Raw genomic sequence first — 25,914 nt, forward strand, 5'->3', positions numbered from 1 at the left:
AGAGAAGGAAATACATTCTAGAATTAAATATCTGGAGCTCCAAGGAATATATATATCTATGAGTAAAAATAAAATATTTTTGCAAAACATATGTGAGAAATACTGGCATGATTTCAATTTTGTGAACATGTGTACCTTTGAAAAAATATGGATGTTTGCATATTTGAAACTCTCTGGGACCATAAACCACACAGCCTCTTGCAGATGATGGAATCAGGATGACATGATAGGTCCATGATTAATTTACACATTCTATAGTGTTATCATACCCACTCCAGCGTTCTTGCCTGGAGAATCCCAGGGACGGGGGAGCCTGGTGGGCTGCCGTCTATGGGGTCGCACAGAGTCGGACACGACTGACGCGACTTAGCAGCAGCAGCAGCAGCAGCAGCAGCAGCAGCAGCAGCAGCAGCAGCAGCAGCAGCAGTGTTATCATTAGTATATATTTTATCCTACTTCACACTAACTGCTTACATAGTCAAATAAGCAAAATTAATGAAAAATGGGATACCTGGATACCATGAAGAGGCATTTTCTCAATATACTGAAAGATGTTCAGGTTACTTCTCCTTAGAATGCCAGAACCAGAGTAAAGAATGTCAAGGCTGTAAGTAGATGCCGAATGGGAAGTCCCTAATGACACCAACAAAAAAAATCCGCAAATTTAACAACAGTCACAGCAACACTGAGCAGGGCATGGGGCAGGGAGGGAGAGCCCCTTTCTGGGTTACGTACGTTCTACATAGCCAGTATATGCAGAGGAGGACCCACTCTTGGAGAAACGATCATAATTATGAGCAACCATTTCCTTCAGAACTTGACGGACCATTTTGCTGTAACACAAAAAAGGAAAAAGCTGCATTGTGGTGGCTGTTTCCCAAGTCAGATTTGGAAGGAACCCAAATCCTCAGTGGAAAAAAGAAGGGGCCAAATTTTCCTCGTGCCACTCCAAGACTTGGGAGGTGCCAGCTGGAGTGTCAGCATCAGGATGAGGGTTTTCCCCTTCATTCCTCAGATATCTGAAGTTTAGTTTGGTATCAAAATGACAGCAAGGTGAGGACACCCAACTATGATATAGTTGAAGCTGAGTGATGGACACAACTCAGAAGTGGAAAACAACAGGTTCTTTGAATCACTGTGGTTCTATTGTCAAATAGTATATACTTTTAAGGAAAATTGTACCAAACTGGAGAGGCTGCCCAATCTTTCTTTAAATGTTTTCCTATACCCTCTAGTGTTGTCTAATGTTCAATTAAAGGGACTTCACAAGGGACTTCTCTGGTGGTGCAACAGTTAGGACTTCACGAGCTTCCACCATAAGGGACATGGGTTCAATCCCTGGTCAGGAAACTAAGATCTCACAAACCACTCAGCATGGCCATAAAAAAGAAAAGAAACATCTCAGTAAAATGCAATGTGTGTGCCAAGTTACTTCAGTCGTGTCTGACTCTTTGCAACCCTATGGACTATAGCACACCAGGTTCCTCTGTCCATGGAATTCTGCAGGCAAGAACACTGGAGTGGGTTGCCATGCCCTTTTCCAGGGGATTTTCCCAATCCAGGGACTGAAACCATGTCTCTTTCATCTGCATTGGCAGGCAGGTTCTTTACCACTAGCGCCCTCTGGGAAGCCTGAGCGTCTCTTTCTAAGTAAGCCTTACCTTTCTAAGGGAGAGGCTATGGACTTCAGTATCCTTGGGCTTCCTGGTAGCTCAGCTGGTAAAGAATCTGCCTGCAATATGGGAGACCTGGGATACCTGGGTTTAATCCCTGGGTTGGGAAGATCCCCTGGAGAAGGCAAAGGCTACCCACTCTAGTATTCTGGCCTGGAGAATTCCACGGACTGTATAGTACATGGGGTCCCAAAGAGTTGGATACGACCAAGAGACTTTTACTTTTTTTTTTTCTCTATCTTATTTACTTATCTAATTAGTGTTGAGATAGTGACATTCCTGACTACTTAACATTAATTGCATCAGTAATAATAAAATTTAAACAGCACAGCAAAAAAAGAAAATAATCTACCAAAGAAATCCATACCTAGGTCTGATGTAGAACATTACTGAGAGGAAGAAGAAGAATGTTTCCTTACAGGGTTCACCCCAGAATCACTAGGTGGTATGATTTTAGCATAGAGAAGAAAAGGTAAAGAGCAGTCCTCAAATATTCACAGGGACTGCATATGAGTGAGTGATTAGCTCTCTTCTGCTTTGCTCCAGGGATGAAGTCAGGCTGAGAGATTTCAGTCCTACTGAAAATACAGTTGGATTTTAAAACATCACTAACATTTGGCAATATGATATTACCAGACCGAACAGAATACCTAGAGTGAAAAAAACTATATCCAGAGTTCCAAATCATAGTGCCAAGGCAAAGTTTAATCTGGCCTGCTAAACACTTCTCTTATGGGAAATTTGGCAAACTCTTTGGTTTTACGCAACATAACCCAGCATAAAGACCACACCATTGTTATCAGCCACATGTGTATCACATCATTATACAAGCAAGCTCAGAATAGCAGAGAGACGGGCGCTGTTCCCTACCTTGCAGGCATTTCAAAACGTAGGATGTCTTGGACAATGGAGAGCATGTATTTATTCATTTCTTTGGGAAGTTCCCCAATAGAGAGCAGGATGTTTTTTACTTCCATGTAGGATGGATTGTTTTTTAAAATGATGGCAGCTGCAGTAGTACGCACAGTTTTTTCATGTATTTTACGATTCTGGTGGTATATCCTGTTCATAGTCTTCTTTACCTGTAGACAAGATGTTCAAGCTTGGTTAGCTCACATCTCATTTCATGAATTGATACCGTGGCCGGAAGAGTTCATGCTCATAAAAATAGACACGTGCCTCTACATTTCCCACATTTCTTTGCACTTAGGGTGGGGCCATAGTTCTGGCTAACAGACCGTAAGCAGAATTTCTGTAGGTGACTTCTGGGCTGAGGCAGTTAAGAGCTGATATATCTTATCCCGCTCTTTAGTCTACTACTATAGTGAGTTCATGGCCACATTTTCCCTTAGCATGGACTAGCCACAGCTAATGAGAAGCTGAGATGTGAGAAACTGAGATTTCTGAGTCTTGATTGCTATGCAGCATATTATAGTATTACCTAAAAAACACAGATTTTTCAAAGGTACTACTGCTATACGGCAAAGGGCCTCTGGAAAGAGATGGACTAGATGAACCTATATTCCTTACAATGAAGTGCCTCAGAATTTTCCATCTTTTTAAAATTAATAGACTATTTTTTTAGAGAAATCTTAGGTTCACAGAAAAACTGAGCTGCAGATATGCTGCTGCTGCTGCTGCTAAGTCGCTTCAGTCGTGTCCGACTCTGTGTGACCCCATAGATGGCAGCCCGCCAGGCTCCCCCGTCCCTGGGATTCTCCAGGCAAGAATACTGGAGTGGGTTGCCATTTCCTTCTCCAATGCATGAAAGTGAAAAGTGAAAGTGAAGTCGCTTAGTCGTGCCTGACTCTTAGCGACCCCAGGGACTGCAGCCCACCAGGTTCCTCCATCCATGGGATTTTCCAGGCAAGAGTACTGGAGTGGGGTGCCATTGCCTTCTCCAGAGCTGCAGGTATAGTGTTCCTATATACCTCCTGATCTCCATCCCTTCCCACTCCCCCTTCCATACAACCTCCCCTCTGTCAACATCCTGCATCTTAGTGGTATGTGTATTACATTTGATGAACCAGGGAGGCCTGGCGTGCTGCGATTCATGGGGTCGCAAAGAGTCGAACACGACTGAGCGACTGAACTGAACTGAACTGAACTGACACTGATACATCATTATCATCCAAACGCCATAGGTTATAATAGGGGATTTTCTTCTTTTTTTTTTAATCTTTTTTACAAAATGTTAATACTGAAGAAAATTCATCAAAATAATTACATCCTGTGGCAACAACTAATTTCATTAGCCACTAGCATCACCTAACAATAGGGGTTCTATACTAGGTATTTATAAATATTTCTTTCAATTCTACTCCCCTCTGCCTTGTTCTCTCTCTCAAATGTTGACCTTATTCTCAAATACATAGGAATTAAGAAACTCATCAAAACAAAAACAACTAAGAAGAGACTGAGCCAGAATCTCTCTCTAAGTCTGTCTGTCTCAAACACTCATGACCCTAATTATCACACTTCACAGCCTATCAACAACGTAGCTGCAAACTTAGAACATCATTCTGAGCAGGTAGTTTATCTCATACTTTGTAAACATTCTCTGTCCTAAAAAAATTTTTAATTTGGATGGCTTCCTGAATGGTCACACTTAAGCAGGTTATTCCCATGTCAAACAATTTAAGAGCATCTTAAAACTTGTGTGTGTGTCTATGTGTGTTAATTGCTCAGTCATGTCTGATTCTGCGACCCCATGGACTGTAACCCATCAGGTTCCTCTTGTCTGCGAGATTTCCCAGGCAACAATACTGGAGTGGTTAGCCATTTCCTTCTCCAGGGGGATCTTCCCTACCCAGGGATCAAACCTGGGTCTCCTGCATTGCAGGCAGATTCTTTACCATCTGAGCCACCAGGGAAATAAAGATATTTCAGAGAAGAATTTGTTTCTTAAAGTAAAAGAAGGTGCTTCAATATTTATGCTTCAGGATATAGGACAATATCTACTCAAAATGTGAGGCTACTTCAGAACTGACTTAAATCCAATTGAAGTTATTTCTAAACAGGAAAAAGAGATTCTTAGTTTGGGGCAGGAAATAGGGTGACTTCAGAGAAGTTTGCAGCCCACTCCAGTGTTCTTGCCAGTTGAATCCCAGGGATGGGGGAGCCTGGTAGGCTGCCATCTATGGGGTCACACAGAGTCGGACATGACTGAAGCGACTTAGCAGCAGCAGCAGCAGCAGCATGATTAGGCATGCTTTTGTTTCCCTTTTGTGAAGGTTACAAATATTCTTGGAGAACTTACCTCATCAGTTATGAAAGGGACATCGTATCTCTGGAGTGCGGTGGCGGCAAGGTGGCTGATGGGCCCTTCTCCTGTCTCTGTGTACTTTAGAAGGAGCGGGATGCCTTCTGGAAGCCGGGCATTTTTCAGAGCCAGCAGGTACATCATGATGTCCTCTTTTTTCCCTGCTTTTTCAAGTCCTGCCAAGATTAACTTCTTGGCTTCTACCACTCCCTAAAAGAACACATCCTGCGTCAGACATATGTGTAACCACACATGAAACAAAGGTTGGGTAAGACTGGCTTCACTCTTGTGTCCAAGACAACAGCCTCAAGTTTTATAGCTTTTGCACTGGTTGCTTGACTGAGGCATACAATGAAAATGAAAAAGTACAGCTTGATAAAGGTATTGTTGTTATTTTTTAAATACATACATTAACATATCTGCAAGAAGCAATGAGTATAATTAACAATAGGCATATTTACTTTTAAACACATCCTGAATGTATAAGATCATTTTTTAAATTCCCTTGTAATCGATTATTCCTAGAATTGCCCATTCATTGAAATTCTAAAATAATGGTTAGAAGGTGCCTAACTGGTGGCATTCACCTTTTCTTTTGTATTAACTATGGTGAAAGCACCTAGGACTCAACTGTAAGGTCTTGTTCTAACTATTTAAAGAGTGCTCATTTCCACTCAATTCCAAATTTCATTAATGCTGACATACTGTTCAAAAAACCTTTCTGGAATGCCTTCTGTGTAGCAGGTACTTTGCAAACATATTCTTTAATCAGGAAAGGCCTTTTGTTTTCTGGCCTAGAAACTATTAACTAATAAGTTAATAGTTTAATGGAAAAGTAAATTAGAAATAGGCTCTATTTTACCTTTGTTACTAAGTATGTTTTAGGGGCTTCAGTGTCATCTGTAGGCTTCAGGTACACACACACACACACACACACACACACACACACATACACGGGAGAGATGGGGGGTAGTGACCCTCAAATAGAATGAAGATGCTGAAGTTTAAATGTAATAAAGAAGTCCTATTTCTCAACTATCAGACAGAACTCTAAAAACCCAAAAGTTTGATAACATACATTGTTATTGAGCCTATTGGGAAATAGGCATCCTAGTGGGAACCTAAAATGTTACAATTCCCATGGAAGATATTTGGAAAAATCTAACAGATCTGCATTTTGATCCAGTACCCTAGCCCTGAAGCTATAGCTCCAAAAATAAGAGAAAATGTGCCCAAGATTATCCATTTAAATATTATTTGTAAAGAGCAAAAACAGTGGACATCACCTAATGACCATACATGGGAGAATAAACCGTGGTGCCTCAGTTTAACACACAACGGAGTACTAGGCAGCTGTAAAAGGAAGGAGGAAGATCTCTGTGAACCAGTATGGGTTGATTTCCAGAATATGTTAAGTGGAAACAATAAGATATACAGAAGTTTATAGTTTGTGTAAGAAAAAAAGAATAAGAATGTGTGTGTACACCTGCTTACTGTTGCAAAAAGAAACAGGAAAGAGCACACAAAACTAATTATATCACTTACGTAGAAAAAGTAGGTAAGAATGGGTGGAAGGGTAGGAAAGGGAATGAGACCTCTTTGAGAACATTTTTAAAATCAAGTTTTGACTTTCAAATCATGTTCCTATTTCATATATTCAAGAAATAAGATGAAGTTACAGATGAAATAAGATGTAAGGATGCTAAAATTGAATTGAAACAAAATCTAATGAACATGAATAAATATCAGATTAATAAAATAACTGAATGAAAGAGAATAAAAAAGAATTAACCCAAGTAATGTTTGAGCATAGTACTCTGATTATATACCTTTCGTGTAATATATTCTAAAGACAAAAAGATTGTGAAGTCTTGAACTTTACTTAAGATAGTTTGTTTTTTGTAGTGATATTCGTGTAACAATTCCAAAGCTATTTTGTGCATGCTTTAGGACTGAGCAAATGAATCACAGTATCAATGTTCTTGAGAACCAAGGTTCTCAATGTGGGAGAAGGAAGACATAATTATGGAATGATGGAAGGAGAGAAAGAACCCTGTAGAACTGGATTAGAATTAGAGGTAGCAGTATGAACTCACAATTTAATAAATATAAATACATGTATTTTGTCCATTGAAAAAGCCTAGATGCAATGGCTTTCAAGTAATGAGAAGTAAAAGTCTTTAGGGGTAAAATGTCAGATGCATGCAACTTACTCTCAACCAAAATAATATAAAATGAAATAAGATAATTCAAATAGGATAATACATTAACAACTGTCAAATTTAGATGAATCAGGTATACAAACATTCATGGAATTGTGCTAGTCTCACAACTTTTCCATAGGTCTGAATTTTTTTCCAAATATAAATTTGGGGGAGAAAAGAAATTAGGATGCAGTGAGATCAAAATGTAAGCAAAAACACATATTAATAGGAAACAGAAATAAAAGTAAAATGCTGACTGAAAGCTGGTTATATAATAAACATGGATGGAAAAAAGATTATATTTGTATATGTTTAACATCTTTAACCTGTTTGCCTTACAGAAAGATGAGTTGAGTTCGATATTAATTCATTTAGATTTTCCATATTTAGTTGTGCTTAAAAGTGAGTGTTTTATCATAATTTAATGAGGAAGATGTTAAAATTGATAGTCCACTCAGGCAAGTGGAGAAGCTTTGAGGAAATTAAATTAAAAATAAAATACAAAGTTCTAAAGTAGTTAGAAGTAACTAAATTTCTCCCATAAAAACTCAAAAACTGCAAACCATACTTACTATAGATAATAGTCTGCTCAAGGAGGTAGCTTTAGAGTCTACTATCGAAGAACAAGAACTCTACCATATATACGTATATACATCATTCAAAGTTGAGTACAGTACACAGTGAGTACACAATAAATATTTCTTGATGGGGGATTCTTGGACTATTCACTTTCAGCGAGCATTTATTGAACTTTACCTATGTACCAGGCACCATTTTAAGCAATTGGTGAGGAATAAACAAAGATCCATTTCTTCAGTGAACTTATATTTCAGTGGGAGACAGAATAAATAATCCATGTAATAATTAACTGAATTATAAAGTATGTTCAACAGCAATAATTGCCATGCAAGTAGTGAAAACAGAGTAGGGTGAGAGGAATTAGGAACACCAGTTGTGAGCACTCAAGTGTTAAATAGGATGATTTGGAGCTATGTATACAGTGACTGAGATTGGATTTGCACTTACTTTCAGTTTGCAGCCTTCATTCTGACACAGCTTCCTGACAAGGGCCCCGATGATGATCATAACAGATTCTCTGATGTCATTGCTTCCAAAAGAACCTTTGAACTTACTCTATTAGCCAAACAGGGATAAAACAGATTACCAAAACATTTAAACATTTTCATGGAATATTTTTCAGTAAGAAACAAAAGTAGCCAAAGCCTGAAGAAACTGTTTCCATATTTCTAGATTGCGAACTCTGAATTTTGCTTTGGGGACACATAAATTCACTATCTAGCTTTGAACTGAAGAGTTGGTAAAGTCTTTCCAGGTATTTTTAACATAGATCTGTGAATTCCTGAGAGGTTTATGGATTATATTCATTGCATCAGTAAATCAAAAAAATGGTCTGTAAAACTGATGTGTGGGTAATGAGGGACTTCACTAATGCTATCAGATTTTCAAACAAGCCTATTTTCCAAAAAGATTATGAATTATTCCCCTAAATCATAAGTGAATAAGTACACTGTATGTTTTTAAACCTTGGGTCCAAGAGAACTCTAGCTTTTGCTTCCAATATAATTTTTCAGTATCAGAAGAATTATATGTATTGGGTTGGTGAAGGTTCATTGGGGTTTTTCAGTAAAAATGTATTGAAAATCCCAAAGGAACTTTTTGGCCAACCCAATACATAACATATAATGATTATATGTTATATAATGTACTGTACATTAAATAGCATGAAGATTTTTGAAGTCAAAATAAATCTTTTAAAGTCAAATTGTGAAGTATAACCAAGACAGAAATTGAAATTTTGTCCTATGTCACTTTACATGATAGGTGAATATAATCTTTAAATTTCCATAAAACATAGCTTAAGTTATCTAGAGGAATTGCAAAGAAGACACTATGTGAAATATTCTACTTTGTGAAATAATCTACTGTACAATTAATGATTAATGAAAGAAAACAGTCTAATAGAATTTGAATATGAATAATCAGAAGATCTAGTTTCAGCCTTTATTTTGATGCTGGCAACTTTTAGTTACTGCTTAGATTCTGAAGATCAGCTGAGAGCTTTAATTTTGGCAAGGTCCCTCTGACTTACAATGAGGGCTCTCAGGAGTTCTTCATCGGGATGTGAGGCAAATGCACAAGCATAGAGAAACCTTTCCTGGAGGATAACGCTCTCAGCACTTTTGAAATCCAGAAAGTCCAAAATGGCATCTAATGAGTCTGGTGTCTGAGCAGAGGTGACAGCATCCACCAGCTGGGGTCTACAACAGAAAACACAGTCATAGATATCAGTCTTTAGGGTGCTTAATAAATTATTTTGAATTGCTACCATTCATAGACCCCATTGGTTTGAGTTTCCTAAAGAAGTGAAAATTTTTTATTTAAACAATAAAAGTGATGGCTTTCTCTGAAAGACACTACCCCATTTTATTTTAAGCCTCTCTCTTAACTCCCTTCTTTCTCACTCAATGTACCCTCAGAATATACAGATTAATTTTACTGTTTTACCCTAAGCCAAATATAATTTGGAGGTTTGTAAATAAAATTATATAAATAATATCACAAATTATGTTAAAATTCTTTTCTCCATACTTACTATATAAAAGCTATGGTCTCCCAAATCAATTCTTTTTCTAATTAGCTTTGCAACTATATACATTTCTTAAATGCATAACTAAGGTAGTATCATTCAGTGGAAAGATGGGACATTCTTTTAACTTTCATTTATATCCAAGAGAGAAATTTCTGCTCATTTTTAAAAAAAATAAAAAGTACCATGGTACAGTTCAAGTTCGGACTTCCCAGGTGGTGCTAGTGCTAAAGAAGCTGCCTGCCAATGCAGGAGAGGTAAGAGAGGCGGGTTTGACCCTTGGGTCAGGAAGATCCTCTGGAGGAGGGCATGGCAACCCACCCTAGTATTCCTGCCTGGAGAATCCCATGGACAGAGGAGTCTGGTGGGCTATGGTCCACAGAATCACAAAGCATCAGACATAACGAGCAATTTAGCGTGCACACAAGCATAGTTCAAGTTCAATCACAACAGTTAGTTGTGAGTAGAGTGAAACTTCTACAGGAAAGTGCTGGGTACATAGTCTACTCATCAAGAATCTCTGGTTGAGTCTTGGGATGATAATATTTCTGAAACTAGTTGCTATACTAATGAACATAAGATGTCTGTATATATTTCATTCCACATCTACATAACAAATACATACATGTATTTAATGCATTATATATATATATACATACATATTTTTAAAAAGATATTCTTGTACTATACCATTTTGGCCTTAACAAAACCTCATGGAATGGAGCAGACTGAGAGAGAGATAATACTTCTTAAGTGTTATTATTGCAAACACTCTACTAGCTATTTGAGGTATGCAACCTCTTTTCCAAACTGGGAAAGGAGTACATCAAGGCTGTATATTGTCACCCTGCTTATTTAACTTATATGCAGAGTACATCATGAGAAATGCTGGGCTGGAGGAAGCACAAGCTGGAATCAAGATTGCTGGGAGAAATATCAATAACCTCAGATATGCAGATGACACTACTCTTATGGCAGACAGTGAAGAAGAACTAAAGAGCCTCTTGATGAAAGTGAAAGAGGAGAGCGGAAAAAGTTGGCTTAAAACTCAACATTCAAAAAACTGAGATCATGGCATCCGGCCCCATCACTTCATGGCAAACAGATGGGGAAGCAGTGGAAAAAGTGACAGATTTTATTTTCTTGGGCTCCAAAATCACTGCAGATGGTGACTGCAGCCATGAAATTAAAAGACGCTTGCTCCTTGGAAGAAAAGCTATGACCAATCTAAATAGCATATTAAAAAGTAGAGACATTAATTTGCCAACAAAGGTCCATCTAGTCAAAGCTATGGCTTTTCCAGTAGTCATGTACGTATGTGAGAGTTGGACCATAAAGAAAGCTGAGAACCAAAGAACTGATGCTTTTGAACTGTGGCATTGGAGAAGACTCCTGAGAGTTCCTTGGACTGCAAGGAGATCCAACCAGTCCATCCTAAAGAAATCACTCCTGAATATTCATTGGAAGGACTGATGCTGAAACTGAAACTCCAATAATTTGGCCACCTGATGCGAAGAACTGACTCAATGGAAAAGACCCTGATGCTGGGAAAGATTGAAGGCAGGAAGAGAAGGGGATGATAGAGAATGAGATGGTTGGATGGTTGATGGCATCACCAACTCAATGGATACGAGTTTGAGCAAGCTCTGGTAGTTAGCAAACGACAGGGAAGCCTGGCATGCAGCAGTCCATGGGGTCACAAAGAGTTGGACACGACTGAGTGACTGAATTGAATGGAACCTCTTTTTGCTTCAACTTCTTCATCTGTAACATGGGGCTATAAAGAGCAGTTATTTTAGGGTTGTCAAGAGGATTAAATCACATGATCTATGTAAAACACTTAGAATAGTGCTTGGCACATTGTAAATGCTCAATAAATATATGCTGTTATTAATACCATCAGCTCACCTAACATCTCTGTCAGTTTAATACTAATATTCTCCCTATACATAAGGAAACAAACTCAGAGATATCAAATCATTTGTTCAAGGTTCCATAGTTGGTAAAAATAGAGATAGGATTGGAACTCAGTTTTTTCTGACTCTGGAATACATGGGTCTTAATTACAGTGTTTTCTAAAGTGTTTTCATGTAACACTAATCCTACAAAATGCTTTAAGAAGAGGGATTTTCAAGGTCATGTAAGTTTGGAATATATTTAAGGAAACTTATATGTAATATTGCCAACAAAGGTCCGTCTAGTCAAGGCTATGGTTTTTCCAGTGGTCATATATGGATGTGAGAGTTGGACTGTGAAGAAAGCTGAGTGCCGAAGAATTGATGCTTCTGAACTGTGGTGTTGGACAAGACTCTTGAGAGTCCCTTGGACTGCAAGGAGATCCAACCAGTCCATTCTACAGGAGATCAGTCCTGGGTGTTCTTTGGAAAGACTGATGCTAAGCTGAAGCTCCAGTACTTTGGCCACCTCATGCAAAGAGTTGACTCATTGGAAAAGACTCTGATGCTGGGAGGGATTGGGGGCAGGAGAAGAAGGGGATGACAGAGGATGAGATGGCTGAATGGCATCACCGACTCGATGGACATGAGTTTGAGTGAACTCTGGGAGTTGGTAATGGACAGGGAGGCCTGTCATGCTGCAATTCACGGGGTCACAAAGAGTCAAACGTGACTGAGTGACTGAACTGAATATCTTTTCAAGATTGCTGGGTGAAATATCAATCATCTCAGATATGCAGATGACACAACCAGTATGTAAGAAAGTGAAGAGGAACTAAAAAGCCTCTTGATAAAAGTGAAAGAGGAGAGTGAAAAAGTTGGCTTAAAGTTCAACATTCAGAAAACGAAGATCATGGCATCCGGTCCCATCACTTCATGGGAAATAGATGGGGAAACAGTGGAAACAGTGTCAGTCAGTCAGTCAGTTCAGTCACTCAGTCGTGTCCGACTCTTTGCGACCCCATGAATCGCAGCACGCCAGGCCTCCCTGTCCATCACCAACTCCCGGAGTACACTGAGACTCACGTCCATCAAGTCCGTGATGCCATCCAGCCATCTCATCCTTGGTCATCCCCTTCTCCTCCTGCCCCCAATCCCTCCCAGCATCAGAGTCTTTTCCAATGAGTCAACTTTTCGCATGAGGTGGCCAAAGTACTGGAGCTTCAGCTTTGGCATCAGTCCTTCCAAAGAACACCCAGGACTGATCTCCTTTCGAATGGACTGGTTGGATCTCCTTGCAGTCCAAGGGACTATCAAGAGTCTTCTCCAACACCACAGTTCAAAAGCATCAATTCTTCTGCACTCAGCCTTCTTCACAGTCCAACTCTCACATCCGTATATGATCACAGGAAAAACCATAGCCTTTACTAGACAGAGGGCTCCAAAATTACTGCAGATGGTTCCTGCTGCCATTAAATTAAAAGATGCTTACTCCTTGGAAGAAAAGTTATGACCAACCTAGATAGCATATTAAAAAGCAGGGACATTACTTTGCCGACAAATGTCTGTCTAGTCAAGGCTATATAGTTTTTCCAGTGGTCATGTATGGATGTGAGAGTTGGACTGTGAAGAAAGCTGAGCGCCAAAGAATTGATGCTTTTGAGCTGTGGTGTTGGAAAAGACTCTTGAGAGTCCCTTGGACTGCAAGGAGGTCCAACCATCCTAAAGAAGATCAGTCCTGGGTGTTCACTGGAAGGACTGATGTTAAAGCTGAAACTCCAGTACTTTGGACACCTCATGAGCAGAGTTGACTCATTGGAAAAGACTCTGATGCTGGGAAGGATTGGGGGCAGGAGGATAAGGGGACGACAGAGGATGAGATGGCTGGATAGCAGCACCAACTCGATAGACACGAGTTTGAGTGAACTCTGGGAGTTGGTGATGGACAGGGAGGCCTGGCATGCTGAGATTCATGGGGTCGCAAAGAGTCAGACAGGACTGAGCAACTTAACTGAACTGAACAGAATATCTTTTCTACTATACAATGTTACATGTCTATTTCTATGATATATACAATATTGAAAATATTAGGTAAATAACCTGGTTCAGAAAATACATCATACAATCTTACAAATTATTGCCAGCATAAGATTTTTAGGATACAAATAAGTCTAAGGTTTAGTGTAATCTCTGTTCTAAGTTAACAGCCAAATTTTGCACTGTTTTTGTCAGTAATTTTTTTTTGACAAAAAGATAAGTCACTCTAAAATATATCCTTTAGTTCTATGATTAAAACAGAGTCTGAGAATTTATAATTTTGCATATATTTAACTCAGTTTAAATGTTTATTTTTGAAGACAGTATCCAACTAACTAGTAGTCATATGGAATTCATATCAATATTTTAATCCCCTAAGTCAAGTCAATAACATTACAATCAAGAATAAGCAATCTTCTCAGGAAAAAAGCTAAATTTTCTTATTCTTCAGTAATCAAGTCCTTTGAACTCAGTGACCACTGACTGTTGCTGTGTGTGTTGTGTGTTTGTGGGAAGGGGTGTAACTTGGCCATTTTATACTTTTGACTATTAATGGCTAGTTTCCACTGTTTGTCAAACTAACTGAGCCATGTTCTATATCATCAATTAGGATAATTAGTGTTAAACAGTTGAATTTGTAGTTGCAGATAATTTTTGTTTTACAGACCAAAACACTTCTATTTAGAAAGTGTATTTGTATTGGTATTTACAACGTAAGTTTGAGAATTGTCAACTCTTTTTATTGTGGATGCAAAATAAGGCACTCTTCCACTGTATACTCAAATGATATACATATTTCTTTTCTCTGGATTCTTTTGGCTATTTATCTCAGTTCTCAATTTTCTCTTCAAAACAAGGCTTCTATGAGGATCATCACTGTGTCTTTAATGAAAGATCATTTTTAATAGAAAAAATCATACTGTTTTCTGTTTGTTTTCATAATCAATTCTGAACTCTTTCTGAGTGTCAATTAATAGCTCTTGGAACACAATTTCAGCAGAGTGTGGCAGCGCCTGCACTGTGGTATCACATCAAAGTTCTACCCTCCCCCTATCTATGTACCAATCTAGACCTGATTTACACTCATGAACAAAATGTTCAAAATAAAATGTTCACTCTGAGTCACTGCTGAAAACTTGCATTTCTGGCCAATTAACCATTGAGTTACTGTACTGAGGTATAACTGTTCAATGCAAATGTGAAATAGCAAAACAACTGATTTGAAGGTGAGGCAGCCGATTAAACAGGGATCTTTACCTGCTTACTAAACAGCAATCCAGAAACAGTTTCTTATAGACAACCCCAGGAAATGTTCAGGGAACTTACAGTACTTCCTTGTTTTCTGCCTTTAGAATTTGGAGGATCTCTTCTTTCTTTGCCATCCTGAGGTGCTTGATGAAGGCCAGGAAGCTTCTGACAGCCTCAGCCTTGGAGAGGTTGTCAGGCTGCAGGTGTTTTCTGATGGACTGCCAATGCTCTGAGAGCTGCAAAACACGGCCGCAGGCCCAGACCACACTCATAATTCTGAACATCTGTGTTTATAAAGAATGTTCTCTCCAGAAATAAATTTTTCCTTGTATCTGACAAGCAAAAGAAGCTCTTTATATCTCACCTCCATATATCTGATTGCCCCTGCCCCTGTCACATTGCTGTGACTCTCAGAGGCAAATACAGAGGCCTGCTGACCAGTGCACAAGTCCTCTCAAGAGGATGCTTTCTGTCAATTAGAACTTAGCTCAAATGACCTCAAGATTCCGGGCATATAGGTCATTCCATGGTTACACAAGGGAATTACATCTGAGGCCAGGCTTTGACTACCACAGTGAAATTATGTCGAATTTTCATTAACAACAGGCTATTTTGTTGGGAAAAATCATCAGAACTGCTGAAGAATTGTGTCATATTTCTTATTAACTGAAACCTTATTGGAAACCAGTTTTTATAATAATTTGATCTCCCTATTCTCTTTATTTTGTGGTTTGGATGAAATACTAGTAATAGCAAAACATCTTGCTGAGATCTGAACTGTTCATTTCATATTTCCGTGTTAAGTAGAGTGGCATTTAGATAAAGGTAATCCTCATATACAGTACTGTTATGCCGCTGTGGTTTTAAAAATAGTAAATAGTTCTAATCAATAACATCTTTTGGCTTAGAAAAAAGTTCAAAACCTTATTTTTCATAGTTTACCACTTCTCCCCTAGTTGTAAAAAAAAATGCATTAAATCCCATTAGTGACCGGAGAAGGGGACGCCAGAGGATGAGATGGCTGGATGGCATCACTGACTCGATGGATGTGAGTCTGAGTGAACTCCGGGAGTTGGTGATGGACAGGGAGGCCTGGCGTGCTGCGATTCATGAGGTTGCAAAGAGTCGGACATGACTGAGCGACTGAACTGAACTGAACTGAACTGTTAACTCTGCATAATCTACATGCTACCAGTTTTTAAATTATTCATTCCTTCCAATAACAACAGATACATATTTTGCTCTTTTCAAATCCCTTTTGGTTATCTAATATTAAGAGGATAGTAAAAAAAATGGTCCAGTTGTACTTAGCTAGATTTACTGCGTTGTTTCTGAGGGCAGAGATCACATCAGTGTTAAGTGTTAAGTCAGAATTTTTTTCTTTAAAGAGTTGCAATGGTGACATTATACTGACATTGAATAAGCAAACCAAAGACATAAACCTCTCCTATAATAATGGAGAAATAGTTTTGAGACATCTTAGATGGCTCATAATATTTGATAACTATGGGGAGAGAAATTAACAGAATAAGAAAAGATCACTGGTTTCATTAGTCACCTTTCTAAATAATTTCCATCTCATATGACATCAGAAAATGACACTGGAACATTAGATAATTTGTGGGGAAAAAAGAAGAAACAAGGTTTGAGAACAATTAGTTTTGTCTCATTTTGTTTTCCCCTTCACTCAATTTTGATATATTTGAGAAACTAATAAGGAATTGGTGCCTTACACTTTAAGCAAATTCTGGTATTAGCTCTTGATGATTCCACTTTTTTGAACACTAATAATGGCCAAGGGAAAAGCATCTTATGGTAGCTACAAACAGAGCCTGAAGCCAAGGGTTAAGTATTAGGAAATGCTGGAAGCCAGAGTCATATCTGTGGCCATACATCACAACTGATTTATGCAACAAAAGAAATTATTCTTTATTAGATTAAAAATATTACACACACACTTACAAATACATATGGATACACTCACACCTGCACACAGACAGACGCACACACTCACACACTTAGCCTTGGGGGTGTGCTCATTTCTGGCTGTAACAGTAGTGAAGGTGGGGGTGTGTGGTAAATAAGTATTCCTGATTTAGGTGAAGAGCTTGGTATCCATTTCTAGTCCTCCTAGCAGCTCTCAGAACACTGAGCTCAGTAAAACATTTCACTTGTGGACATAGTACTGTGTGTGTGCTCAGTTATTTCAGTTGTGTCCTACTCTTTGCAACCCCATGGACTTTTGTCCACCAGGCTTCTCTGTCCATGGGATTTCCCAGGCATGAATACTGGAGTAGGTTGCCATGTCTTCGTCCAGGGGATCTTCCTGACCCAGTGATCCAACTCATATCTCTTGCATCTTCTGTATTGCAGGTGGATTCTTTACCCACTGAGCCACCTGGGAAGTCTGGACATATTACTCCCGAGAGGCAGAACTTTCAGGATTCAGGCCACTGTCTATGCTCTCAATGCTGTACGCTTCTCCTAACTTCATCAGGCTTATCCCCACTGCATTCTGAGGTCTGCTTTGAGGAAGCTGCCTTCAAGTCATAACATTTTTTATTTGAACTAAGTGGACGTGGTAATCATTTGTTTATTATGGCATATTATTAGGCTACTGCCATTATAACTCAGTGGTGGCTGGAAGTTCTGTAAACTTTCCTTATAAATTAACTGAAGCTTCCATTGGAGACAAAGGGAAAACAGAATTGTAGGCCATGATTATTGCATGATTTGGCCACATAGTGCTGTGGCTCACACTTACAGAAGGGCATCCTTTGCACTTGCTCTGGAAGACCTGGCCCACAATGGGAATGGCCGTGTACTTCGAATCAACTGCTTTAATGATGGCTGCAACCTGCTTTCCCGGCTTCAGTCCCGGGCTTGCTTCCGTGGTTTTCAGCTCTAGTTTCTGCCTGCATAACCAAGGAAGAGAAATATTACATCAGCGGCCTCCTTTTGAGTGAACAAGTGATTAATTGTCATTCTTTTGGCAAACAAGATACTAATGTATTCAAATTCTATAAGGCCATGTCTTTCAAACTGAGAGATCTCCAGCAGTAACAGAAATCTCAAGATAATTACAAAACTTTTCTGGAGCAACAATTTTATTCAAAGCTTTGAAAGTTTAAGCCTGGGATTTCAAAATATTATGACAAGAGACTACAGGAAAGAAAAATTGCCTGGATGCTGAGCAAAATATATGATGTCACCTCTTTGGGCTTTAGCCCAGCTCTCTGAAAAATGATATCTTCAGGACAACCACACGTCACTTACTAAGACAATTAGGAAATCTTGTTTTCCAAATATGGCCTCAATAATCTGATATGCTCTTTCAGTAGCTTGCTTCTCTCCCTTCAAAAGGTGGAGTCTACATCCCGCTCCTTAAAGCTGGGCAGGACTCTGTGACTGCCAGGACTTGTGGAGAACAGTAGAAGTTTCAATATATGGCTTGTAAGGCTAAGTCCTTTTATGTTGGAGAAGACTCTTGAGAGTCCCTTGGATTGCAAGACCAAACCAGTCAGTCTTAAGAGAAATCAACCCGAAATACTCATTGGAAAGATAGATGCTGAAGCTGAAACTCCAGTATTTTTGTCATCTGATGTGAACAGCTGACTCATCACTAAAGTCCCTGATGCTGCAAAAGATTGAGGGCAGAAGGCGAAGAGGGCATCAGAGGATGAGATGGCTGAATGGCATCACTGATGCAATGGACATGAACTTGGGCAAACTTCAGGAGATGGTGAGGGACAGAGAGGCCTGGCGTACTGCAATCAATGGGGTCACAAAGAGTCAGACACGACTGGGTGGCTGCAATCAATGGGGTCACAAAAAGTCAGACACGACAGGGTGGCTGACCAACAATAAGTCACAAAAGGGAATTCAGCTTCCATCTGGCATGCTAGCAGCACATACTGTGTAAGAAGTCTGGCTACTGAAGCTACCATGTTGAGAGGCCACATGGAGATAAAGAGAGATGCATGAGGAGCCTAATGTGAATCTCCAGCCCAGACTCTAGATAGGTGAGGGAGCAGCCTGTGAACCAGCTCTGCAACTGCACAGCACACACCAAGCAAGGCATGCCTAGCAGGATCAAGGCAAGCATCATGATTATGAGAGAAAATAATAGAGTGATTGCTGCTTTTTATACTACTGAGTTTGGAGTGGTGTGTTATAGAACAATGGAATCCTGATAAACCTAAATTTAAAATATTAGTTTTATATGAAAACAAGATGGATGTAGTACAAAGTAGAATGCAAGGTTCTAATCCAGAGGAGACTTCAATAAAATTTCAAGCATTTGTGGTTTGAGGCATTTCTACCAAGATTTTAACCATTTACCTCTGACATTAGGGTTACTTCAGAAGAAATATTTGAGAAATAATAGCAGAGGATATAACTTACATTTAATGCTAGGATGTGTTATTCTAAATTAAAATCTGAAAGTAAGACACACTCTTAGATTTGAAATTCTAGTCCTTTAGCCTGTGAGAACTATTCTGACCAGAGAAATTTTCTCAAATTGAAATAACAGTTTTGAATATGTAAGTACTATAAATCGCAGCAAAAATTCTGTCATATCACTTTACAATGGAACATTTTTGTGTTTATTAACAATAATGACAAAAAAATAATCTTGAGGAGAGAACACACAAATGCCACTTTTAAATCTAAACATTAAAAGCATTTGACAGAGAAATCAGAAAATAAATAAGAATGAATCAAAGTGTTTGCCTTTTTAAAATTTAAATTCTATTTAATAAACTATTTTTAATGAAGTCCTATTTTAAAATATTAAGTATTTATTTCATGCCACATACTATTATAGATAATATGAAAAATAAAGAAGAACAAGACATAATCATTGTTCTAAAGGAGCTCACAGTCAAAATGAGGAAGCAATAAATATATTAATTCATGTGCATGTATATATATATGCATATATATTTTAAAATTTTAATAATACATTAAAGAACAGTAAAGAAAATTTAAGCATTATCTTACCTTGATACTATTTTGCCTGCTATTGATTGTAGAAAATTCAGCCTCAAAGCATGTATCTCTTCTGAGAGCACAGCTACAACAAAGCTGTCTTCTATCTTATAGGTAGTGACAGATGTGGCTTTCGAAGTGACACCCAAGACCTAAATAAATCAATGTGGTTGTAACAAGCAATTAGCTTTTTATCTTTGAATGAAGCCAAATAGCAAATTATCTTTTCATCTTCACAAGAACGCTCCCTTCATACTCCTTCAACACACAAACCTACAGTATATTAAAATAAATCCATTCATTTGATATTATATAATACTATACCCTAAACTAAAAATTACAAGTGTTCCCAAATTATATTGCTGCTTTATTCACCTATTATTGCTGAATCATCTCTAAAAAAGAACTTGGTTGCCTCAAATAAAGTGATAGCGAGCATACCTGATGTGGGGTCGTAAATCCAGCCCTCTCTATTTTGCATGAATCCAAAGCCTTAATTTTGGTCACTTTGTCTTGGTGAGCCTGGTAGGTCACTTTACAATCTCCAGAGATGTCTGCCTAAAAGGAAAAGCCAAAATACAATGTTTCAGATGGGATTCTCACATGAACCATTTGAATTCCAGTGGCAAGTAGCTTAAAAATTGGGGTTCTAATACGTCATGCAGGACTCCTTTCTCTGACAAGATAGGAAGACAGAAGAATTCAGTGTTTCCCACAGCATGTGGATTCCTTTCCATCCTCTTTGAGTCTTATGAGCACATTCTTATTGCCCCAGGAATAATAAATGATTTCCTACTTCTGTCTAATGTCTAATAGGAATTGGACAAATGGCTTCAGTTCAGTTCAGTTCAGTTGCTCAGTCACGTTCAACTCTTTGCAACCCCACGGACTGCAGTACACCAGGCTTCCCTGTCCATCACCAATTCCTGGAGCTTACTCAGACTCATGTCCATTGAGTTGGTGATGCCATCCAACCAGCTCATCCTCAGTCATCCCCTTCTCCTCCTGCCTTCAATCTTTCCCAGCATCAGGGTTTTTTCAAATGAGTCAGTTCCTCACATCAAGCCAAAGTATTGCAGTTTCAGCATCAGCATCAGTCCTTCCAATGAATATTCAGGACTGATTTCCTTTAGGATGGACTGGTTGGATCTCCTTTCAGTCCAAGGGACTCTCAAGAGTCTTCTCCAACTCCACAGTTCGAAAGCATCAATTCTTTGACGCTCAGCTTTCTTTATAGCCCAACTCTCACATCCATACATGACTACTGGAAAAATCATCGCTTTGACTAGGCAGACCCTGTGGGCAAAGTGATATCTCTGCTTTTTAACATGCTGTCTAGATTGGTCATAACTTCTCTTCCAAGGAGCAAAAGTCTTTTAATTTCATGGCTGCAGTCACCATCTACAGTGATTTTGGAACCCCCAAAAATGACCTAGTCACAGTCAAAATCACTCAGATGGATAATTATGGGGTGAGGGGAGCTGACTTTTAATACTATGTGTAGGCTGTGTGTGTGTGTGTGTGTGTGTGTGTGTGTGTGTGTATACATGCAAACACACACATGCTTTGATGAGCTAAGTCCTTTAAAACCTGCAGCATTAATTCAGCCTACCATAAGGCACATCACAGTATACATCTCAATATTGACTCTGTATAGCTTCTCTGAGGCATCATTTTGGGCTCTACAAGCCAGTCTTTCTACACTCAGTCTTTTCAGCAAGCTAACCAGCATTCTCTTGGCCCAGCCTTGCCACCAGATTTTCTTACCAGCTCATGAACTGGCTGAATTTAGACAAGAAAACTTGGACTCAGCTCTGCTTTAGATATAATACTTGGGGAGCCACTAAACTTCTGTCGTTTGGCTTTTGTTTTCATCTATTAAATGGAAGGGTTCATATAGACTAGTAGTTTCTCAAACTGACTGTACCTACATTAGCTGAGAAAATTATTAAAATACAGATGCTAATCTACTGAACCAGAATCTCTGCAGTGAATCCAGGGAGTCTTTATTTTTATAACCTTCCTATGGCAAAGGGATGCACAGTGAGGTCACTGGAATGTTCTCCAAGGTTTTTGGGGTCCCTATAATTCAGCAATGAAATTAAAAGACACTCGTTCCTTGGAAGAAAAGTTATGACCAATCTAGACAGCATATTAAAAAGCAGAGACACTACTTTGCCAACAAAGGTCTGTCTACTCAGACCTAAGGCTTTTCCAGTAGTCATGTATGGATGTGAGAGTTGGACTATAAAGAAAGCTGAGCACCGAAGATTTGATGCTTTTGAAGTGTGGTGTCAGAGAAGACTCTTGAGAGTCCCTTGGACTGCAAGGAGATCCAACCAGTCCATCCTAAAGGAAATCAGTCCTGAATATTCATTGGAAGGACTGACGCTGATGCTGAAACTGCAATACTTTGGCAACTTGATGCGAAGAACGGACCATTTGAAAAGACCCTGATGCTGGGAAAGATTGAAGGCAGGAGGAGAAGGGGATGACAGAGGATGAGATGGTTGGATGGCATCACCAACTTAACGGGCATGAGTTTGAGTAAGCTCCAGGAGTTGGTGATGGACAGGGAAGCCTGGTGTGCTGCAGTCCATGGGGTCACAAAGAGTCAGAAATGACTGAGCGACTGAACTGAACTGAACTGATCATTCAGTCATTCTATAGGTCTCCTTAGTATAGGTGATTCTAATTTCCTTTCCCCTGTATTCAAATACAAATTAGGGTAAAGGATGATTTGTTTCATACGTAAATGAGACAACTATCCAACTCACCTTTTCTAATCATTACCATAGGAGTAAATTTTTTTTTTTTTACTGAATTTCTCCAAATAGAAACCCATATAAACAATTTTAGTAACTATGTTAACAAATAAGATTCTAGATGCTTAATAATATTACTGAGTACCTCATTGGTAGTTCCAGAGCTTAACTGCATCTGAAATAGGCTAGCCAGGCCTCTCTTGAGATTTTCTATAGCTGCTGGTTCATTTTGATATGAGTAGAACTCTTTGATCTAGGTGAAAAAAGAACAAACATAAATAGAGCAGAAATGGGTCATTTACGAGACTTGGTGAAATAAATAGCAGGAAAGGTTAGATTCTCGCCCCATCAATCCTGGGAGAAAGAGATCTGTTAGTTCAAAGCTGGGACTTCTTTTTTTGTGAAAAGAAGCCATTTACATTTCAAAAAGCTAGACCACCAAGATATGACATTTCAGGAGGCTGATAATGAAGGCTTTGGCTATGATGGGAATAAAAGGAAAAAAAGTACTGATACAGGATGGGGTTTCTGTGAAAACAGGGATTGCCCAAGAAAGAGAAATCAGGAACATTCTCTTCAAGCATGTCAACATATTCCCTACCTGTAATTCTGCTTGGAACAAAAATTAACCAATGTTTGGACTTCCCTGGTGGTCCAGTGGTTAAGAACCTGCCTGCCAACGCAGGGGACATGGGTTTGATTCCTGGTCCAAGAAGATCCCACATACCGCAGAATAACTAAGCTGGAGTGCCACAACTACTGAGCTCACACGAGACAACTATTGAAAGCTATGCGCTTAAAGCCCATGCTCCGCAACAAGAGAAGCCGCCACAATGAGGAACCTGCACCTCAGGGAAGAGCAGCCCCTGGAGCTAGAGAATTCCCATTCAGCGCAGCGAAGACAAAAATCAAGTCTTCATCACAGTCAAAAACGTATAAACAGAATTTTAAAAAAACTAATCAAGTTTCAAAGTAACATCACAAAAATAGATTCTTGTAGAGAATGGCAATCACCATGCTTGAGAATCCGGAGACAGCACGGCCTCTAAGGGCTATGATAAGGGCCCACACGTGGCCAAAATGCCCATGGACAAAATTCCACAAGGCTGATGTTCTTTGGCCCTCCAGAGCATTCCTGTTGGCCTTGGGTATGAGGAGACACAGAAGGTGGGAAGATTTGAGGTTTACGGTGCTAACACAGCATGGCCTGCCACAGGCACTGCTTTGAGTTTCTCTTCAGAAAGCAGGGAAAAGGCTAGAATGAGGAAGGGGACTGTGATTTGGCTGCAATAGTAAACGGCTTATCTTAGCTTTGTTTCATCCTTGACATTTACAGGCACAGAGACGATAACTGTCTCATACCATTTCGACCATTTAGCTCACGTTTAAGACACAAGGATAAAAATACAAAGAATTTTCTGGAAAGCAGGCTGTCATTTTTTACCCTGACTTCAAACACATCACATGATTTAGAAATGGAGAGGATGGATATAGCTTCCCTATAAAAATTCCCAAGGTTTATGGTAATTATAGATGCATGTCTACCAGAAATATCCTGAATGCCTTCCTATTTCTCTTTAAAACCAACCATGACTTCTCAAGTAAAACTGAAAGCTTAGTCATTATGCAATAAACTCAATTAATACCAATCTGAACAATTTAGTGTACATGAAAACTCCCCCATACCTTAGATGAAAATACTTTGCCTGATAATTCAAACAAGTACCTCAAAGTTTCTATTTTTATTTTATACATATTATTCGGCCTAGGGACAGATTTACTGGGTACTTTATCTGGCAATCAATTTTAGTCATTACACTGGATGAACCTATAAATGTTGGGATTGTGTTTGTCCAGGTTAAAAGGGAACTGGAATAGTGACCTCAACGTCTGGAAATCCACGGTATCATATTCTCAAACAAATCACTGACAATTTCTCAGAACCAAGTTTGAGTTTCTGATGTTCTATTTTGTAAACTAGGTTTTCTTACCTTTGAGGAATTAGAGTGTAACTTTCCTTGCAAATATTTGGGAGAACTTAATCTCCAAATATCAGGACTATTAAAGGATCCTAACTGGATTTCTTGAGCCCATACACAGTCAGAAGGGCTCACTGTTAGCAATACGCACATGCCTACGATCTGGGACGTTTTTGGCCTGAGCCTTAAATACCTCAGAAAGTGAGAGGATCCATTAAGTAGGAAAAATACTTGTACTACCATCAGATCAGTGTCCTCAGTTTGCTTCCAAGCTATAAAATATGCCTGAATTGCTTATAAAGTTTTCTCTAAAATTTCAGAAACCCAGTTGACAGATTTAATCTTCATATATAAGGTTAAATACTCTCCTCCTACTCCTCCGTCTGATCTTGACTGCCATATCCCTAAGAAAATGATATGACAGACTTTTTCCTGGCAGGCTGAGCAACACAAAGTGTGAGACAGAAAGTTCTTTTTCATTCCTCCTATTAGTTTTTATTGTCTCCATAGAACTAGAAAAGATGACAAGCCTCTTTTTCCTTTTGTATGCCTGCTAACCTTTGGGACCTAAATTCCCTCCCTTCAGTTGCAGACCACTGAGGCCCATGCAGACCACTGAGACCCAGCAGGAAGACAGCACTTGTGTCCCTGCTAGCTAAATGTAAAAACTGTCAGAATAAAGTGGACTTTTGGTAATTAAGAAATAATAAAGTCAGAACTTTGAAGTTTAATCCACGAGGCTGACACAATCTTAAATTCATTATTTCACAACAGGAACTGAGTGAGTTTTATTATACTCAGGCCATAAATCTGATTACTTCATTCAGTTCTGAAATGAGCTCTGAATATCCAAGAGCACAGGACTCTTATCTAAATTCACAGTCCCTGAGCGGCATAGTCACAAAGTAAGCCGTCAATCCAAGGAAACTAAACACAGAGCAATAAGGGTGGGTTGTGACGAAGGAGGTGCAGTGCTTCTTCTGGCCAAATTTTGAGGGCCAATTTCCCCTAGAAGTCAGAAAAAAATGCTTCTATACATTCCTTCAATTTATACATTCATTACGAAAAAGAGAAAGCAAAACTTCATTAACCAGCCAAAGAGCAAAACTAAACAAAAAGGATCACAGCAAACAGAGATTAGTCACTTTCTTTGGTCTGCTTAGCTGAAGCTATGTATGTCTCTTTCATATGTACCTAAGAAAGAGCATAGCTAGGAAACGGTGCCCTGTAAAACGGACAAGTGAAGAAATA

The 25,914-nt window shown here is 39.0% G+C and overlaps 1 protein-coding gene across 1 annotated transcript in view; it reads right to left on the reverse strand.

Annotated features, from left to right (window-relative positions):
* The window catches only part of MTTP (microsomal triglyceride transfer protein), a 54,854-nt gene that overhangs the window by 16,750 nt on the left and 12,190 nt on the right, over positions 1-25,914 (reverse strand). Inside the window, exons 4-14 of the mRNA XM_005681379.2 lie at positions 22,830-22,937; positions 20,361-20,477; positions 19,932-20,071; positions 17,692-17,842; positions 15,006-15,163; positions 9,250-9,418; positions 8,166-8,273; positions 4,933-5,145; positions 2,544-2,755; positions 736-833; positions 512-633 (exon numbers count right to left, since the gene is read on the reverse strand). Of these exons, the coding sequence (XP_005681436.2) occupies positions 512-633; positions 736-833; positions 2,544-2,755; positions 4,933-5,145; positions 8,166-8,273; positions 9,250-9,418; positions 15,006-15,163; positions 17,692-17,842; positions 19,932-20,071; positions 20,361-20,477; positions 22,830-22,937 (1,596 nt within the window). The remainder of the gene's footprint in view (positions 1-511; positions 634-735; positions 834-2,543; positions 2,756-4,932; positions 5,146-8,165; positions 8,274-9,249; positions 9,419-15,005; positions 15,164-17,691; positions 17,843-19,931; positions 20,072-20,360; positions 20,478-22,829; positions 22,938-25,914) is intronic.

This window comes from Capra hircus, chromosome 6 (genome assembly GCF_001704415.2).
Source record: "Capra hircus breed San Clemente chromosome 6, ASM170441v1, whole genome shotgun sequence".
Taxonomy (NCBI): domain Eukaryota; kingdom Metazoa; phylum Chordata; class Mammalia; order Artiodactyla; family Bovidae; genus Capra; species Capra hircus.